This window comes from Cibotium barometz, chromosome 35, assembly GCF_041138505.1.
Source record: "Cibotium barometz isolate CiBa-2024 chromosome 35, ASM4113850v1, whole genome shotgun sequence".
Lineage (NCBI taxonomy): Eukaryota > Viridiplantae > Streptophyta > Polypodiopsida > Cyatheales > Cibotiaceae > Cibotium > Cibotium barometz.
Window position 1 is genome coordinate 39,133,644 of NC_141080.1, and position 20,865 is coordinate 39,154,508.

General features: G+C 41.9%; 1 protein-coding gene across 1 annotated transcript; it reads right to left on the reverse strand.

Moving 5' to 3' along the window:
* Positions 1-17,872: 17,872 nt before the first annotated feature.
* LOC147618427 (uncharacterized) lies at positions 17,873-19,082 on the reverse strand. Its single transcript, XM_086774865.1, has one exon. The coding sequence runs from the start codon at positions 18,987-18,989 to the stop codon at positions 18,186-18,188; it is 804 nt and encodes a 267-aa protein (XP_086630991.1). The 5' UTR covers positions 18,990-19,082; the 3' UTR covers positions 17,873-18,185.
* Between the last annotated feature and the right edge of the window lie 1,783 nt (positions 19,083-20,865).

The following is a 20,865-nucleotide window of genomic DNA, read 5'->3' on the forward strand; positions in this document are numbered from 1 at the left end:
CGATCAGGGTAGAGTGTGTAGCAAGGGCATGGTCTGGAATCCATTGAGATTCTTCTACATGATGATTCTTGTACTTAACCAAATATCTGACATAAAAGAACTAACCTATTTATACTTGATATAGATTTTATGAGTTTTTCAAGGCATCATACTTCGAGTGCTTTTCTTTATTCAACTTGAATCTTTGAGTCTCCCAAATCAACACTTCGATGTAGATATTGTATATTCTTTTATATAAAGCTTTGTAATTGAGATGCACATGCACATAGTTTTTCTCTCCAAATTATATATTTAGTTAAAGTTTACAATTTTATTAGCATATATTCTATATATATGTACATGTATATATGTATATATATATATATACACACATATATCATACATATAGACATGTATATAATTATATAATTATATAGGCCATGTTTGTCCGATTCTAATCTTTTTGCAGGTGTATCCTCATCGTACCCCTCCCACCTACTCTATAAGCTTCTTCTCAAACCTTTCACTTCCTTACCTCACTCCCTTTACCTCGTCAAATTTGTGCAACACTACAAAAATGAGAGAATCCGATGTCATGGCTCAACACTCGACTTTCAAACAAGATGAGTCCCCTTTCTATGGTATTATTTCCTCAATATCGATAAGTGTTCGCTTCATTAGTGAACATTGCAATTCTAGAACACACTAGGGCACACACATCTTGCCGTGATCGACTTATCTCACAAACAATTTCATTTAATCTTACATTTTGTGTAAGCGCTACTGCAAGCGTGTGAAGGTCACCGAGTTGAGGTATCACACGAATTTCTTACTCATGAACGATTCTCCGAGGAAGATAAAATAAAGTGTGCTACTAATCATTTGAGTGATCGAGCTTCTTTGTAGTGGAACGCACTTCGCATGGGCCCTACTAGGCCTCTCACTTGGGATCAATTCCAAGACAAATTCAAGTCTGCTTTTCTTCCTCCACAATTCCACCCTTAACACTCGTTGAGCATGGAATCTTCTCCGCATGACAGATCGTGATACAGTTTCTCAATACACGGATAGATTTTGGCAATCACTTCTTATGCTTCGTATGCTCGAGGATATTCCAAAAGAGTCACTCGAAAAAAAGTATGAAGATGGTCTTGAGACAACTATTCAAGCGGATGTGAACATGTTCAAATCAACTTCTCTTGATGATGCAATCTCTCTTGCTCATGATTCCGAGCACAAGAAAGGTTTGCCTCGTCAATTACCTCGCAGTGGTATACTTCTCCACCCAATCGACAATCTTCTTTCGTGGGAATCAAGGTTTTAGATCTTCTTTTCAATGCCCTCAATTTTATCAATCTCCTTCATCACAACAATGGCGTCCATGGAATGGTAATAATTGTAATTTTGGTAATGGTAGTAGTAATGCACACACTTTTTCCAATTCAAATGTAAAGAATAATTTTAATACTACCAACCCAAGCAATGTACATCCCAAACCCAATTCTAGTCACAATAGTAATGCACCCACTCCTCACCCTACTCAACCTCTAAGGGCAATAATGTGCCTATATGCTTCAAGTGTCATCGAGTGGGACATCGAGCCGACAAGTGTACCTTTCATCCTACTCAAGTGGCACAACTTCACAATATCAAAGATGACACATACTACAATGATGATGGTGATACGGCTTTGGATTGGACGAAAGAACAACTCACCAATGAAGAAGTGGGTACGCAAAGCGAATTGGCAGGTGCTTCCATCACTCCTCACTCTTTACTTCATATGAAAGGATCTATTAATGGAAATGATATCACTATTTTGCATGATGATGGTAGTACGCATGATTTTATTTCTGAAAAGGTAGTAGGTAGATTGCATTTGGAGACTCATCCTTCGTGTTATAAAGTTAAATCTGCATTTCAAGGCACATGCTACATGGGCACTATTTTGCATGATGATGGTAGCACGCATGATTTTATTTCTGAAAAGGTAGTAGGTAGATTGCATTTGGAGACTCATCCTTCGTGTTATAAAGTTAAATCTGCATTTCAAGGCACATGATTTTATTTCTGAAAAGGTAGTAGGTAGATTGCATTTGGAGACTCATCCTTCGTGTTATAAAGTTAAATCTGCATTTCAAGGCACATGCTACATGGGCACTCGTGAAGTACGTGACCTTGAGATATAAATTGGACCTTATAAACAAAAACGAAACTTTCTCATTGCACCTTTGCATTCTAGTGACATCGTACTTGGTATGCCATTTAGACATGAATTCAATCCACATATTGATTATTCCATGCCGCCTATGGATTTCACACATAATGGTACTCTCATGCACTTAGTTGGTGATCTTTCTCTTGAGATGTATCCATTATTATCCCATACCCAAGATAAACGTGCACTTCAGAAATAATCACGTGCATACATGATTTTAGTTAATGAAGTGCAAACATATGAAAATAATCTCACTCCTTTTCTCAGCAAGCATTCATGGCTAAGTTTCAGGATTGTTTTAAAGATGATTTACCTCCTACCTTACCTCTTTCATGTGTTGAAGACCACACTATAGAGATTATTTTGGGTAGCCAACCACCTCCTACCTTACCTCTTTCATGTGTTGAAGACCACACTATAGAGATTATTTTGGGTAGCCAACCACCTCATAGAGCTCCTTATTGTATAAATCCTCTTCAACAAAAATAAATAGAATGCCAAATTAGAGAATTATTAGACAAGAAACTTATTCGACCTAGTAATTCTCCTTTTGGTGCACCTGTTCTTCTTGTTGAAAAGAAAAATAAGACTTACCGCATGTGTATTGATTATAGAGCTCTCAATAAGATCATTGTTAAGAATAGATATTGTTGGAATTAGGGTTGCACGAATGCACACACAACTTCAAGAAGATGAGGAAGCTTGAGCACAACACAGTAGTGTATTATGAGTGCCAAAAATGAAAGATTACAAGCCCTAGAAGATAATGGGCGTATATACAATGCACGGGGGAAAAAACCTCCTAGTGAGGGAAAAAGTGCCCCGGCGGTCCTAAGTGTGTTCACACACATCACTACTATAATATGGTAACAAATCCCCCCTGGAGTGATGCGGTGAACAAGAGCTAGCACTCATGTATAGGGAAGTGTCTAGCTATGTGGACGAATCCACAAAAGGGAGTAAGCCCAAAGCTTTGCGAAAAGCTTCGAACTTCTCACGAGGCAGAGCCTTTGTGAAAAGGTCTGCAAGGTTATCCTGTGTTGGCACATAAGCCAAACTGATCTCTCCTGCAGAGAGTCTCTCCCTGACATAATGGTAGTGCACCTCAATGTGCTTCGTACGAGCATGGAACACTGGGTTCCGCGCAACTGCCAATGCGCTCTGACTGTCAGTGAAGATGGTGGTGGCAGATGGCTGCCCAACACCCAAATCAGCCATAAGGCGTCTGAGCCACACACACTCAACCGTAGCTGTGAAAGCTGCCCTGTACTCAGCTTCACAACTAGAAGTGGCCACAGTAGGCTGCTTCTTGCTCAACCATGATATGCATGAGCTTCCAAGCATGAAGCAAAAACCACTCGTGGACACGCGTGTGTCATAACAACTAGCCCAGTCAGAATCTGAAAAAGCATGTAAATCTGGCGGCAATGATCCCCCCTTGGGATAAAACAACCCAAGATGCCGAGTACCACTCAAATAGCGAAAGATACGCTTCACTGCCTGCCAATGCTTAATGCCTGGGCTATGCATAAATCTGCTCACCTGTGAGACTGCAAACTGAATGTTTGGCCTCGTAATGCATACATAAATGAGGCAACCAACAGCTGTCTGATAGAGTGTGACATCAAAGTGATCTCCAGCATCATGAAGACTCAACTTCAAACCTGTCTCCATTGGAGTAGCAATAGGCTTGCAGTCTTCAAGGCCAAATCTCCGCAACAATGTTTCAATATACTTTGTCTGACACAAAGCAATACCTCCATCACACTGCTTAAATTGTATCCCCAAATAATGATGCAAATGTCCCAAATCTGACATCTCAAAAGAGGCATTCAAATCAGCCTTAAAATCAGCAATATGACTCTCATTTGGTCCTGTGAGCAGCATGTCATCGACATAGAGAGCAATGATTAGATGTACACCATCCACACGTTTAACATACAAAGTGCTTTCTGTTGGACTATTCTGAAACCCATGTGCAGTCAAATATGCATGTATTTTTTCATACCAAGCTCGTGGAGCTTGCTTTAAACCATATAAAGCCTTTTTTAACCTGCACACTTTGTTTTCCTGCCCTCTTTGAACAAAACCACGAGGCTGCGATACATACACCTCCTCATGCAAATCTCCATTTAAGAACGCAGTCTTTATGTCCAGCTGATGTACATTCCAACCATTATGAGCTGCTAATGCACAGATGCTACGAACAGTGGTCATACGACATGTGGGAGCAAAAGTCTCATCAAAATCAATGCCCTTCTCTTGAGCATAACCTTTTGCAACAAGCCTAGCCTTATGGCAATCCACTGTGCCATCAGGCTTACACTTCAATTTGTATACCCACTTAGTGCCAATGGCCTTCTTGCCAGGGGGCAAGTCACATAAAGACCATGTACCATTCTTCATAATAACATCGTATTCTGCTTGCATAGCAGCCATCCAATTTTCTGAACTTTGTGCCTCATCAAATGAAACAGGCTCACTTTCATCGCACATACTAGAAACAGCCAATGCATAACAATCTGACACATAAGAGGCACCATGAGAGCCAGAACGAGTGCGACTAGTCAAAGGGGCATCCAACTTGCTGTCACGCAAAGTCTGCACCAGCCATCTAGGCATATTCCTAGAGCCCTCAATCTCTTGTCTCTCATCGTCAAGTGCATCATGCACATCTGCATCAGATATAGGCTGATATGTGCCATCATTTAAAACCTGCATAGGCTGAAAAACTGTCTCATGAGGTATTGCACTTGACTGTGCACCACTGAAAAGAGGCAACAATGTATCATAGACATCACGTGAGCTGATATCTGTCTCCTTAGTACATGAAACCAAGGGCTGAACTGCATCTTCCACAAATACAACATCACGGCTAACCAAAATGCGCTTTGTCTGTGGATGATACAAACGATAGCCTTTGCTCTCAGCACTATATCCAACAAAAATACATTTGACAGCTTTGTCATCCAATTTTCTGCGATGTTGCACAGGCACTAATGCATATGCCAGGCAACCAAAAACACGTAAATGGCCAACAGATGGCTTGCGGCTATGCCAAGCCTCATATGGAGTGACAACCTGTAATGCTTTGGTGGGACACCTGTTTAGTACATAAGTGGCACACATGACAGCCTCAAGCCAAAAACCATGTGGTAGACTTTGACTCTTAACCATACATCTTGCCATTTCCATGAGAGACCCGTTTTTTCTCTCAGCCACACCATTTTGCTGTGGTGTATACGGCACTGTACATTGGTGTTTTATCCCACGCTCAGCCAGAAATGCATTAAATTCTGAAGACATATACTCCCCCCCTCGATCTGAACGGAGGGTGCCCATCTTACTTTCTGACACATTTTCAGCCATAACCAAAAACTGTTTGAAGCACAAAAACACTTCGGACTTTGCCTTCAAAGGATATACCCATGCATGCCTGGTAAAATCATCAATGAAAGTCACGAAGTAAAGGTAGTTTCCAAATGATGGAGTTTGCATGGGACCACAAACATCACTGTGAACAAGCTGCAATCTGCGTTCAGCTCTCACTGATCCATCTTTGGGAAAGGAAGCACGCTGCATTTTACCCAATATGCAGCCCTCACAAACATGCTTGACAGGTGCCTCAAGCTTAGGCAAAGAAGACACCATTTCAGATTTCTGCAGGCGCAGCAAACTTGCAAAATTCAGATGACCAAAACGTGCATGCCACAGTTTTGCATTTGAAATAGCCTGCATATCCATAATAGCACATGCTGAATCCTCTACACATTTGCCATCCATATTGAGCTTATACAGCCCTCGACATAGTGAACCAGATGCTACAATGATGTCACCACAAGAGAGATCATGAACAGTACATCTGTCATCCACAAATTTTACAACCAAACCTGTTTTGGCAAATGCGGAGACTGACAGCAGATTCTTTTTGATCCCTGGCACATACAATGCATCAAAAAGTGTAAAGGTGTTGCCATTTGCAACATTCAGCACAATCTGTCCAACTCCTTCAACGGGATAAGAGGAGTTATTGGCACAAGTGACAGTATTCCCTGTGGGAGCAGACTCAAGGAAAGTGAATAAACTGCGCTGCGAGGTGATATGCTTAGTGGCACCACTGTCAAAGTACCATACATCTGAATCTACTGCAGACATACATGTGTCATGCAAAGATGGATCATAACTGCACTGCGCATTGAATGCCCATTCTGTATCTAGCACAACATTAGCAGATTCATTGTTAGAAGGAGAGGCATCTGCAACAGCCATACCAGCCTCTTTCTTCTTAGCCTCTTTCGCAGCCAGCTTAGGACACGCTTTGATGACATGATCATTTCCCTTACAGTACTTGCAAAATGTCTTCTGTTTGTCACCCTTCTTCTCATCTTTGTCTTCCTTCTTTGGTTGCGCAGCATTTGCAGATTTCTGCTTACTAGAAGAAAAGCCAGCTTTACCTTTCCCGCTTCTCTGACTAGCAACGAAAGCTTGATCTGCGACACGCATAATATTCCTGTTTTGCCTTGACTGGTCTTCTTGCAGCAAAACAGAAACTAACTCCTCAAATGATAAGGCATTGGGATTGCCTTTCATCATCAAGCGAAGAGTGGAAGCAAAACCCTGATAAGAATCTGGTAGACCATTCAAAACAGTCTGCACAAGTGAACTGTCAGACAGGATTTCATCTGCAGAAATGAGCTGCTCTTTGAAATCCTTGATCTTTGTCAAAAAGCTATCCATAGAATCACCTTCGTTCATATGCTCACTCTCCAACTGTTTTCGGAGGTAAGCAACACGAGCCTCATTTCTTGCCTGATACAATGTGGCAAGTACATCCCAAGCATCCTTAGAAGTCCTGCAGGAGCGAATATGTGGGATAATGGTACGTTTGACAGACAGCGCAATCAAGGCATGAGCCTGCGCATCTCTACCATCCCAACGAATCTGCTCTGCTGAAAGTGGTGGTTCTCGAACAGCTGCTACAGCACTTGTGCCTGCACCATCATCTACAGTACCTGTTTCTGATGTGTTTGCAGCATTCCCAGCCACAATAGGACGTGCATCAATACCCTGCACAATGTTCCATAACCCCTTTGCTACCAATACATGTCGCATCATATATGCCCACAATGGATAGTTGGTGCCATCCAACTTATCCTCAGCAGCCAACATGCGGAATACATCATTGTTGTCAGCCATGGCCAATGACTGTACTACTAGATGTAAATGCTGTCTGTAAGAGGTAAACCTGTATAAAATCGACCTGTGCTATGTAGCACAGCCCAAAACAGACGAATGGGCACCTGTCCTGCAGATTTTAATCTTGACAGAAAATCTGCACAGTAGGACGATTTTGCCTGCGCAGTACTTGGAATGCAAAAACGGAGGGCGAAATGATTTCAGATCAAAATTTTGAAACAAACAAGCCCTACGGGCTTTCCCACGGCATATACTAACCTGCAGACGCTCGTGAAACCTCGTCGCAATCGGAGGAGATGAAGCGGCAGGTGCCGGTGATGCTGCCCGGGAGGAGGAAGCCTGCTCTGATACCAATTGTTGGAATTAGGGTTGCAGGAATGCACACACAACTTCAAGAAGATGAGGAAGCTTGAGCACAACACAGTAGTGTATTATGAGTGCCAAAAATGAAAGATTACAAGCCCTAGAAGATAATGGGCGTATATACAATGCACGGGGGAAAAAACCTCCTAGTGAGGGAAAAAGTGCCCCGGCGGTCCTAAGTGTGTTCACACACATCACTACTATAATATGGTAACAGATATCCCATCCCTCGTGTTGATGATTTGCTAGACAAGCTTAAAGGTGCATTTGTCTTTAGTAAAATTGTTTTGAAATATGGATATCATCAAGTTCGAATGACTAGTTCTGACATTTATAAAACTGCTTTTCGTACTCAAACTGGTCATTTTGGATTTTTGGTTATGCCTTTCGGTCTAACCAATGCATCCGCTACTTTTGCACGCATGATGAATTATTTATTTCTTGACCATCATAATTGCGTCATTGTTTTCTTTTATGATTTGCTTGTCTTTAGTAAAAATCATGTCGAACATGAAGAGCATCTTGCATTAGTGTTTAATCTTCTTAAAGAAAATCAACTTTATGCTAATCCGAATAAAAGTCTCATTTTCCAAGATGAAATTGAGTACTTAGGCCACATTGTTTCAGGAGAAGGTATCAAGGTTGATGCAAAAAAGGTAAAAGTCATTTAGACTTGGTCTACTCCAACGTGTTAAAGAAGTTAGATCTTTTCATGGTTTGGCTGGTTTTTATAGGAAGTTTATTCGTAATTTCTCATTGATAGCACTTCCTTTGACAATGTTGCTTAAGAAAGGGGAAACATTAGCGTATGGGTTCTGAGTTTATGATTAAGATCGACCAACAAAGTATTAGGTATCTTCTTAATCAACCTCTTATCTCAGACCGCCATATTAGAGGTGACACATTCGAAATGGTTGGTGGCTAAGTGCCTCTGGCTGCAGATGCTTGGTAGAAGTCGGGGATGTAGCGGAAACAAGGATTGGAAAAATATACCCCCTACCCATCCTTCTCGCTTGTTGTCGGGGTTGTTGTTGGTGGTGCCAGCTGTATTGGATGCCCCTTATGCTTGCTTACATCTGGTGTGGCCGGTAGAGCTGGTGTGTTCGCCGGGTGAACGGTGCGCTATCCACCACTATAGCAGTGTGCACTGTAGACAAGGAGATAGGTGGTGCTCTGACAATTGGTGTCACCCTAGGGTTTTGTGTTGGCGGCTCTCACCTTCACCACGCAAAGGACAACAGTCGTGGGCCGTCTGAGTGCCCAATACATAACTTTTTTTTTCCTGACAAGAAAAGTACGCGGCACAGTTCTCTATGTTCCCTAGTTCTCTGGCTCTAATACCAATATTGGAAGCTCACAAGTAGCTTTCCATTAAAAATTAACTTGAAAGAAAGACTCAAGCTCAAAATAGAAGAAAGAATAGGTTAAATCTCCCCCACCACCATGAGAGTGGCTCACGTCCTCTTCATGGTGTATTTAAATATATTTTGTTGCACAAAAAGCAAGAGCCAAAAATACATGTAGCCAAAAATATTGATCTCCACATTAGGCTTGCATAAGCCTAAATACAAAAACGTGAACACTCTAAGGTTCACTCATAAAATAGAACTAATGTATATCAAAATGTTGCACACTAATGTGCAGATAAAATATCACTCCCCCTATCGAATAAATAATCGCCACGCCCCATGCGTCAAAAGATTTCCGTCAAAGCAAACCCAAAGGATCCATGCACATCCCGCACACTAACCTTGCCACACTGATCTGCACTGACATTCACAATAAAAGCTCAAAATATTTGACAAGTTAGAGGTAATCAGTCTCGCTTGTACATAAAATAAATATCCATCGAATAAATCCATAAATTTTAAATAATGCAAATAATTCCAACAAGGTTTTGTCTTGTGTGTGAGGCCCTGACATTTGGTATCAGAGCGTTGCACCCCTTAAGGTTGGCCACCGCTTTTGGCAGCTACGAGTGCATCACTTTTTATGGAATGTATTGTGCTCTGCTAGTCGATGTGTGCCTTGGTTGGTGCATGTGTTGGAACCCTAGCCTTTTCCTATGTCTTTAGAAAACCATGTTATCTCTCTACTTCTTGTAGAAACCCTAGCCTCTTTGTGTTTCTTCTAGAAAACCCTAGCCTACTTTAGGAGAAGCGATAAATTAATCAGTGAGTCCTCCTTTAGAACGCCGCATGTTTTAGAGCTCTTTAGAAAAACCAAATCTGCTATAAAAAAATTTGGGACCAATAATATATATATTATAAAAAGGAAAAAGAAAACTTTACATAGAACTCTTTCTAGACCCACAATCAGCCCATCAACAACAGCATAAGAGTTATCCACCATTAAGCAAGCTACACACAAAATCCCATCTATTATCCTCTGAAACAAAAGAAGATCATCCCAAGACAACTGGTACCCAAGAAAAATACAAGCCTCAATCAAAGCTTCAGATAAGCAGCCCCTAGGAGCCTGTTTTTCCAAGACCTCACCCTTCACCTCCCCTTTCTGAAACCATATTTTAACTGTTGGTCTGGCCTCCACTGGTGGATTCTCGATAAATGCCACAAAGATGTAGCTTGCTTGTTTGACCTTCTTATACCATCTCTTTGTTCTAGGTCCATACTAGGATGTCTTCACCCCTTGCTTTTTGAGACCCTGCAAATCAATACACCAGACAATTAGGCATAGCCCAGTATGTCTGCAAAAACTGACCCCCCATAGAGAAGGATCAGATGACAACAAACTGTAGAGATTGAATCAATTGAAACAACTCAGTTCCACTCATTTTGTTAACCAAGCATATAAACCAGCACATACAAATACATTTATGCATCAATCCACTAATATCAATCCCTGTATCACTAGCTTTCTGAAACACAATGCAGTTTCTAGAAGTCCAAATTTCCCATAAACAAAATCACTTGATAATATTAAAGATCACATCAACATGTTCATCATTAGTTGTCCATCTGCCAACAAACAGCCAGTCCCCCCATTGACCATGCACCCCTAAACAGCTCTGGAACCATTTCCCAATCTTAACCCAAGATCGTGTAATAGCAGGGCAATCCCAAAATGTATGTTTCCCATCTTCCAAGGCAGTCGTGCATCTAGGGCAGCATTCACTTGTGAAGTTCCTTTGAACCAATTTAGAGCCAATGGGCAAAGCTCCCATGCAGACTCTCCACATAAAAACCTGAGATTTAGTAGGTACTTCCATTTCCCATATTGCCTTCCAGTTACTTCTCCAATAGTTAGAAATCCAATTCACTTTCCATATTCTGTTACAATAAATGACATTGTCTTCACTTACTCTCAAAGTATTGTACAAAACTCTGGTTATGCCTCTGTCCGCTTAGAACCATCAAACCAAGACCAATCCCTGATCCAACAAGTATCATCCACACAACAGTGGATGTCCAGCCTTTCTGCACCTCCTCCCAACACATGCCTGACCAGTTGTGCTTCTCTGTTGGACAAAGCAAGATCCATCTCCAATTGCTTAGCTCTTTCCATCCCAGCAATCGTTAAATCTCCTCAACCCCTTATTTTTTAGTCTTTTGGCTATTCTGGGGTCTTGTAAGGCTAAAGGGGGATTAACATTATGAGTCCACCATATCCCTAAACACAATAAAGAGTTCCTTGAGGCTCTGCCACATCCATCCCAGACCATGAGTTCCAACACCTCTTTCCATTTAGTGCACAACATCCTGCACAGTGGGGACCCAATTATTTTAAGAGGGGCATGAGAAAACACTTTATCTTTCTAGCTTAGACCTTGCCGCACTCCATCCAGATAAACAGCTAAGCATTCCACCAATTCCCTTAACATATTGGACCAGATTGCCTTCTGGTAAGACATTTAGGCAGAAGCACAGCCACAATCCTGCAATGGTATGAGAGGGGAGGTGAAGAATGACAAGCCCACCTTCAAATTTAGGCATGCAAATTTTATCCCAGGCTAGCCAGGCAAGAGTCTTCTTATTGGACCCACCATTCCTCCACACAAAATCTCTAACAAGCTTGATTATCTTCTGCCAATGTCCTTTACCAAAATCCAGCACAGGGCAGAGAAACATAATATAGGCATTCAACACTGTGTTGCATATAGCCACCCTATTATGAAATGGGACCCTGAAACCCTCCCACTTCTTTAATTTCACAAAAAAATATGTCTAATGCTTAATCAGTCAGTTGTTTATTGGTCACATCCACCCCAAATGGAACCCCTAGGTATCTGACAATTTACCTCTCCTCACCACCTCACACCCCCATCTCTCCAGATCAAAGTCATTGTCCTCAGGCAAACTAATCAGCTTAGAGTTGTGAATATTGCATTTGGAGCATGAAGCATCAGCAAACTCTTATACAATATCAAGAGCCAATATGACATTATCATTATCAGCTTCCAAGAAGAGTAGGGAGTCATCAACAAAGCAATGTATAACCAATCTCTCCCTTAACTTCAAGCCCTTCACCCTCCAACCAGAGGAGGCCATCTCAAGGGCTCTAATCAGAGGGTGAGAGGCAATAGCAAAGAGAAGGGGGGCAAGGGGACAACCTTGTCTCACTGATCTGTGTACCTCAAATCCTCCAACAACTCTTCCATTCAACAATAAGTTAGACTTGCTCCCCTGGGTGAGAGTAAATATGCAAGCAAACATTCTGGAACCAAATCCCATTTTCTCCATTACTCTGGCCACAAAAGACCAGTGCACCCTATCATATGCCTTCTCCAAATCTAGCTGTAGAAGAATACATTTATGTTTAGTCCTCAAGGCCACATCCCTACCCAACATAGCAGCATAAATGTTGTCATAAATGGATCTCCTCCTGATAAATGGATCTCCTCCTGATAAAGCCATGCTGTTTCTAAGAGATATCTCCTAAAGAGCAAGAGCAGGGGTTATTCTAATGGAAATGACTTTGGCCAAGATTTGTATATGATAGTCAATAAAGTGATAGGCCTTCAATGATTAAACTTGTCACAAGCATTCTGCTTAGGGATCAGTGTTTCACCAAGCAGGCAATCTCCCTCCAAGCAGGCCGAAGCCAAGGGGACAACCCTACGATTTCAACCCACACAAGGGCACGATTCAGCCAAGCTTTTATTAGCATCAAAGAAAGAGGTCAAAAGGAATCACATGCATCAAAAGGAATCACATGCATCAACCTATGATCCATGAACAAGGGGGCTCTGGCAAAGAGTTCTCGAACATCTTGTGCCATGGTAAACAAAACGTTAAAGAAACCTTTACCTAAATAAAAGACAAAAACCACACTATCATGCAGAACATCATCTTGTAGCCATCTCGCTACCTCAGCTTTCAAGGGGATGCTTCCTGAGCAAAATACAATCACACTACACAGAAAACAAATCAATCTGGCTCCTCACCAGATCAGGGGACACTTGCACACATACCTTCTCTCCTCTTGTTAATGGTTTCTGAGCCTGCAAAATCATCCTCTCAGCTACTCTCTTAGGCAAGGACTTCTTGCAGTCCCTTCCCTCATCCTCAGCTGCACGGGTTATCTTCATCTCATCAGACACTCCATCCCCCTAGTCCCCCCAGCCATTATGTCCTTCTTCCGGTCGATGCTCCTAGAGGCAATCCATGCATGCATCCCGTCACCTTTTACTAGGTACGGGGGCATACACAAACACATGTATCCATGTCAAGGATAGTAGTTTCTTAATGGTCCATTCCATATACTACTTATATATCCATGTCAAACATGGCAAATTCTTGGTGGTCCATCCATTCTGAACATTTTATAATTTCAAATTGATACTTCTACTTGCTCCTATTTCTTTAGAAAAACCCTAGCTCTTGAGGGGTGTGACAGAAATTGGTGTAATCAACAAGGCTATATTCAATAGAAAAAATAGCAAATTTGGAACAAGCTAGAGAGAACGGAGAGTTGAGTCGAGTTAAAGTGGCATTTATATTGGGTACTAGGTTGGCATAGTTTTAGATGCACCGAAGAAATAGCTTAGTACCTTCAAATTGAATGGTTTAAGCTAGATTTACGCGAGCTAAGCCTGCTCCTTAAATGTAGGGTTTTGTATTTGTAAGTGTTTGCTAAATATGATGCATGGTTTTCTTCATTTGTCAACAAGAAATCCAAACAGTCGAAGCCTCACTTACGTGGGACACCTCTGAGGTCAAAATGTTGCTAAAGCTAGTAGCCCTTCGTGGGACGGTGCTCTAATACCTGTGAAACTACTCAATGATAAGATGATTGCATATTTCCTTCGTCCTTGTAGGGTTATACTTGCTATTTTGGATACTTTCCTTTTCAAGGTTTTTGTGGTTCTTGCCTTGCATGTCGGAGGGTATTTTGAAGACCCTTGAGATATCCCTTTTTTGTGTAGACAAGATGGGACAACATGGTCACATGTCCCTTATAGATGCATTGTTAGTTTAATTATTCTTTTCAATGGTATCTAAATAGGCTAAAAATATCCCTTGTGGATGCATTGCTAGTTTAATTATTCTTTTCATGAGCCTATGATAAGTTGCACTCCATGATGGGCACACTTTCTTTTTTGGATGTTAAAATTGCAGTACAATGGTATCTAAATAGGCTATATATATATATATATGTGTGTGTGTGTGTGTGTGTGTGTGTGTGTGTGTGTGTGTGTGTATACACACACACACACACACACACACACACAAAATCTTTGATATTGATATTAAGTATTGAATTTTTCTCCCCCAGTAAAAATCCATACATGGCTCAATATGGATGCATGCTCAGTATTTTACACATCACTTTTATATTGGTAGTTTTCAATCAAGGAATTCGTTTGAGTCATGTGTTTTGGGTCAAAAGTTTCTTACATGAGACCTCTTGGGACTGATCTTTCAGTATCGAAGATCAGTTCATGTTAGATAACTTAAAAGCCACGTTGTTGCAGAACACTTTACACTCCATGCTCTGCATTGTGTTGGTCGTAACAAAACCCCAATAGGTAATGATTTTCGTGCCATCTAGTGAGCGTGATAAGGAAATTGTAATATATATATATATATATATATATATATATATATACCTAGATGAATCCAGGAACATGCCCAAATTCACCTTTTAGGAACGTGCATGTTATATACTCATGGTAGTCAACCCACAAGACTATATAACTATCTAGTCCATTATGCATGGTATGGACTAGATACAACGACATCCCCACTAACGTCATCAGTGCCCAATAGTGGGTGTAGAACTCTGTATCAAGATATGCTCTCTCTCTCTCTCACACACACACACACACACACGAGCATATATTCACACAAAGCCCTTCGTATTGAGTCTCTGTCAAACCTCCAGAGATGCAAGGCAAACTCAAGCCATAATGAAGCCTAGCACTAAGGGAAGTAGCAAATAGAAACTACGAGGAGATGCTTTGTAATTTTGAACAAGCATTTTCTTCATACTTATATCGGATAAGGAAATTGTAATATATATATATATATATATATATACCTAGATGAATCCAGGAACATGCCCAAATTCACCTTTTAGGAACGTGCATGTTATATACTCATGGTAGTCAACCCACAAGACTATATAACTATCTAGTCCATTATGCATGCTATGGACTAGATACAACGACATCCGCACTAACGTCATCAGTGCCCAATAGTGGGTGTAGAACTCTGTATCAAGATATGCTCTCACACATGCACTCCACACACACACACACACGAGCATATATTCACACAAAACCCTTCGTACTGAGTCTCTGTCAAACCTCCGGAGATGCAAGGCAAACTCAAGCCATAATGAAGCCTAGCACTAAGGGAAGTAGCAAATAGAAACTACGGGGAGATGCTTTGTAATTTTGAACAAGCATTTTCTTCGTACTTATATCGGATTATAACTGAAACTTGAAAATTTAGGAGAGGTATTTTTTCTTCTCCCATCAATTTGAGAGGTATTTTTCTTTACCCATCAATTTGAGAAGTCTTGAATTAGTTCTAGGCTAATGAGAACCTCTCTTTTCTTGAACCCTGTGTGGACCTCCTTATAGCTATTCAATTCGGTATGCAAAATGTAATGATTCTCATAGCTTATCCAACAATTTAGTCTACAAAATGTAATCCTCGCCAATTTATATGGTTGCATCCTTTGAGAAGATGATTGACCAATTGCAAAATCGCAAGTTTGACTAATTGGCCCAGCACAGGGCCAATAAACAATTCATGGAAAAATTGCAATGTTTCTTCTACCCCTTTCAACCATTAATCAATTTGATACAAACTTATGCAGCATTCACTGGTCTCCTGCATTGGAGTATGCCAGGAGAAGGCATCTGCACTACTTGATATTAGGTTAGGTTCACGGAAATGTTGGGTAGAAACCATCTTCTTCCAAGTGGCGACTTGCAGGCTGATATTGCACGCATAAATATCCCGTTCTATGAACTTGTACTTGACCACATGGTCACCCAATCTCTTAGGCAAATGGTCAAAAACCAAGGTGACATTCCCCCCTCCCCCAATCTTCTAAACAATTGCTCTCAATTGTTTAATCCTCACTGAAATTCAGCTTTTCTCCTCTTGTGACATATGGGCTGAAAGTTGCTTTCTAAAGGTGGCTTTGAACGTCTTAGGAGCAATACTAAGACGCTTCTCCGCTAATCACCAAGAGCTAGCAATGCCTTTGAGATGGTGACCCAACCTGTCTGAGCTTGGACTTTTTGGTGTAGTCCTCGAGGAAAGCCACCTCAAATTGTGAAATGAAGGCAAGAGCGTTGTCCACATACAAATCTCCATAATGGTCTTTGAACTTAACATGCTTATCCCTCATTTTGAACTCCACGAGCCTCTTTTGGGTCAATCCCCAACTGGAGGGCTATGGGGTGCTCCAAAGTTGCACTCTCATGTGAGAGGAAGTGATCAGCCATCTCCAATTAATCTCGTTAATATTTATCTAACCCGGAACTCACAAACATTGCAAGGGTCACAAGCCAAAACAAAAGGGCATGGCTGAACGCCAAAATTATGATATGTGAGGACCTTGAGAAAATTATTCTGAGCTGCTGAGATGACAGCATTTCGATCAAATTCCGCTGAGTAAGTTTATCTGCAATAAATGATTGAGACCTCTTCCCTCTACCTGTGACTATGATGGTGTAGCGAATGGGCAAGGAAGCCTTTTTTTGGAAAATGGGCAACCAAAGGCCATTCCAGAGCCATCATGGTCAGCCAGTGCAGCATGCCAGAAAGCCATTTTCGGGTATATGACAAGAACATTGCTTGTTAGTAGCAGGAACTTAAAAAAAAAGGGTTGCACCAGTCAAAGTTGACCTGCTGGCTCTGCAGATGACCATGATGCAATGGAAATTGCAACGGCATGCCTGAGCTCACATTTCCATGCCTTTACCTGTACCTGCTCCTGTGGAACTTGGTTATGCTGCTATGCCACCTGGCCCTCTCCCACCACACAATCATCTTGCCCATGTGCCGCATTGTAATAGCGTTCAACCCCTTGGTACTGTTACTAGTCACGTCACTATGTTGTGATAGTCAATGGAGTATGGCACTAGCATAAAATGGATTCCAGCTAGAGAAGTCCAGGTGTGGACTTCTCTTAAGGGCAAAGATTCAAACAGAGGAAATTACAATAGTTTACACACCTACACACGAAATGGCAGGGCACAACATCATGATTCATGACAGTTTCACAATCGTCCAAAACAGAGAGTACCAAAAAAAAATCCATGAGCTTAGGTTTCACCTAAAAAGTTTCTCATAATCTGAAATTAACATATGTCAAAGGCACCCAAAATCAGTCAGATGTCAAATGCAACTGGCATTTGCCATCCATATGAAGAGACTATAGGGGCAGTGGGCACTGCTTACATTGATGGCAAGCCAATCGCTTCCAGATACGAATCCGAGCCATGTGTTCATCTCAGCAGATAGATGCCTCATGTACACAGTTCTACTCAAAATGTCAAGCAGAGCCCTTCCACTTCACAATGAAGTGTCCACATGAAGGTAAGAGTAAATTAAAACTTTCATGGAAAACAAAATAAGTCATCACAAACGTGAAAGACTCAAGTAGAAGATGTCATGGAGATTCTTGGATCATACATTTGATGTTCGCCAACAAAAAAAGAAGCATCAATTAAGGTTTTTCTTTTAAATGCAACATCAAGGAGCCTGATGGATATCAAGCCTCAAGAAGAAGGCTATTTGCCCTCCCTCCCAGGGCACCGACCCTACCTCACAGCCACCCTCCCAACCCCCATCCCAACACACACACAGACACACACACTCGCACACAGCACGCGCACGCACACTGTGAATGCTTCGGTCCAACTGAAGGGGGTTTGGTCTAACGGAACAGAGGCCAACTCTGTGGAAATGCCATTGTGCACACTTTCCGAACACCACTGGGCTACAGCCTACTGATGAAGAAAGCTGCACCGATGACCATATTTGCAACCTTGTTTTGTGTTGTAAAACCTGCACTCTCTGATGGGGTTCTTGGCAGCGAGCATTTCCAAGCGCGCCCAGAGCTCTTGTCGGTGACGGGTCCAAGCCAGGCGGGTGGGGCGGTGGAGGGCAGGATCCACCCAAACTTTGAGGTGGAGGTGGGGGAGATTGCGGTAGGAGCCGTGGTTCAGGATCATGCTTCGGAAGGAAGGCAGCCCTTCGGATCGCAACGCCTTCACGGCGGCGCTCCACAAGACGAAAAGCTCCTCGTCCTCCAAATCCGACATCCTCTCCACATGCCTCACCGGCGTTACGATGAAACCGGGCCTCGCCTTGGCGTCGATAGAGCACTGCACGTGCCCTTCCCCGTCCACCTCCGCCATTATGCAGTCTCCGGCAGTCACCTTCGGCTCCTTTCCCGGGTACAGCACCGCATCTGCATAACACGATATGCACTCGCCTGGCGCAACCTCTACCGGCCCGGCGTTCCGCTCGTCGCCGTAGAAAATCTCCACTTTGAAACCACCCGCTTTGCCCGATCCGTCCTTCACCTTTATGTGGAAGTCTGTCAGTTGGCGCTCTTGTTCCAGCTCGCGCGCAACCTCCCTGAAGAAACCCACCACCGCGGCTCTGCTGGAACCTTCCACGAAGCTGCAGAAACCGTCGGAGCCAGCACACTTCACCTCCAGTGCTTTCCCTGGCGTGACGTCTCTCACCATGAAGCGTGATCCCACCTCCCAGGCCCCTCTAGAATGCTTGGAATCAGAGGCCATATGCCGCTCATGCAGGAAGGTAACTGCGAGGAGAAACAGAGGCAGCAGGCGGGTAAACCCTAAGGGTGTTTACACACTTTGGGTGGAAGCCCACGAAAAAATTTTGCCCCACCAATCATATCACCACAATCACCCGCCCGTCTAACATTTCTTTACACCAATCAGATCACCACAATCACCCCCCGTCTAACATTTCTTTACAGACTGTAACCACGCTCATGCATCTTCAGCACTGATGTGTTTGCTGACTAGAGCCCAACAACCACCGTTCCAGTTTCGGGCGGGATAACTTGCCCACAGCTCTCAGTTGTTGCAGGATGCCTTTTCCGTGGGCATGCCCGCGGTCTGTAATGGGCATTGTCGCCCAACAATTGTTTATCAAAAAGGTGCCTACCCACAGCTCTCAACCTTTTTCGTGGGTATGCCCGTAGTCTGTAAATACCCTAAGTGATTCCCATGAACGATAAGCATTTAATTATTTGGTGGCAACTATTGGTAAAAAAGGTTTGAGATTTTTTAAGGCCACTTTTCCTCTCTCATCTCAAGCCTAGGCTGAAATCTGAAGGCTACAATGGCCTTCTCAAGAGCCATTTTAACCTTCATCAAACTAAAAATGTGCATACACATAGTGTTCTTTATATCATGAACCATGCCTTCCCCAATATCACATGAATCCCTACAGATGTCATGAGAGATTACAAGCTCTCGAAATGGAAAGAAACATATGATGAGTTGTTTCCCTTGACAATGAAGGGGTGAATGCACTGGATGTCCCGAGGGACGGTTGTCTTCTCAAATAGGAGGACTATCACGGAAGTGAGATTTCTCAGAATATTTTATCATGGGAGTGAATCCAAATAATTATGTGTAATGCATGGTTCATGTGTGAAGCATGGTGAATGATTTCCATTTGTTAGAATTAATTTTTGTGAGTGATTCCAAAGGAATTTTGATATAACATTGTGGACTATGTTGAGTATAGATCATGAGTTCGAGATGACCAAGGTGGACATTGGACGAGATTATCTAGCTAAGCACATGTGTGCTAAATATTTAATTTTGTATGGTTTGACCCATTGTACATATGTTGGGCAAGGTTTATTTTTTATGCGATGCTTTAAAAGCATTGGACTAAGGTTCAATTTTGTATGAGATGCTTTAAAAGCATTGGACTAAGGTTCAATTTTGTAAAAGCCCAATTTTGGAAAAGCTATGTTATTTATGATTCCAAGGACTAAATTTATGAATATGATTTAAATAATGTATGTGGAAGTGAAGCCACACACGTCACGTCATGTCACAGGAGAGATTGCACCCAATCTTGTGTTCTTTGATTTTTATGCTCTTGATTTTATGCTATGATGTTATGGTTTATTTTTATTATTATTTAATTTATGGAATAATCTAATCTCCATGTACCATGGTGCTGTAATGTAACAATGGTATTAGAGCACTCCAAATTCAAGATTTGAATTTGGGTCATGGAGAGTTGAAGAAAAATCAAGAAATTGATTTTTTCTAGAAGACTATTGGCTTGGAGGAAATTTGAAGACTTTCCAACAAATTAAAAATACTTACATGGGAACTAGAGAATTTAGGAGAAAGCTTCAAAGATACTTACATCAAGGTCAAGCTCAAAAATTGAAGAAGAAGCACTAAGGTATGAGAAGTTGTATTTCTTTTATCCAAAGGATAAGAAAATTACTAGTGGTTATTGACCAAAAGGCAAAGAAGGGTGCAAAACCACTCTCTAAATCCACCTCTTCTTCAAAAAGCAGTTTTTTGAACCTCTCAACCTCTCCCAAATCCAACTCTACGGATGGAATCAGTAAGAGAAGGAGCATTAGAACCCACAATAGGATTGCTAAACCATTAG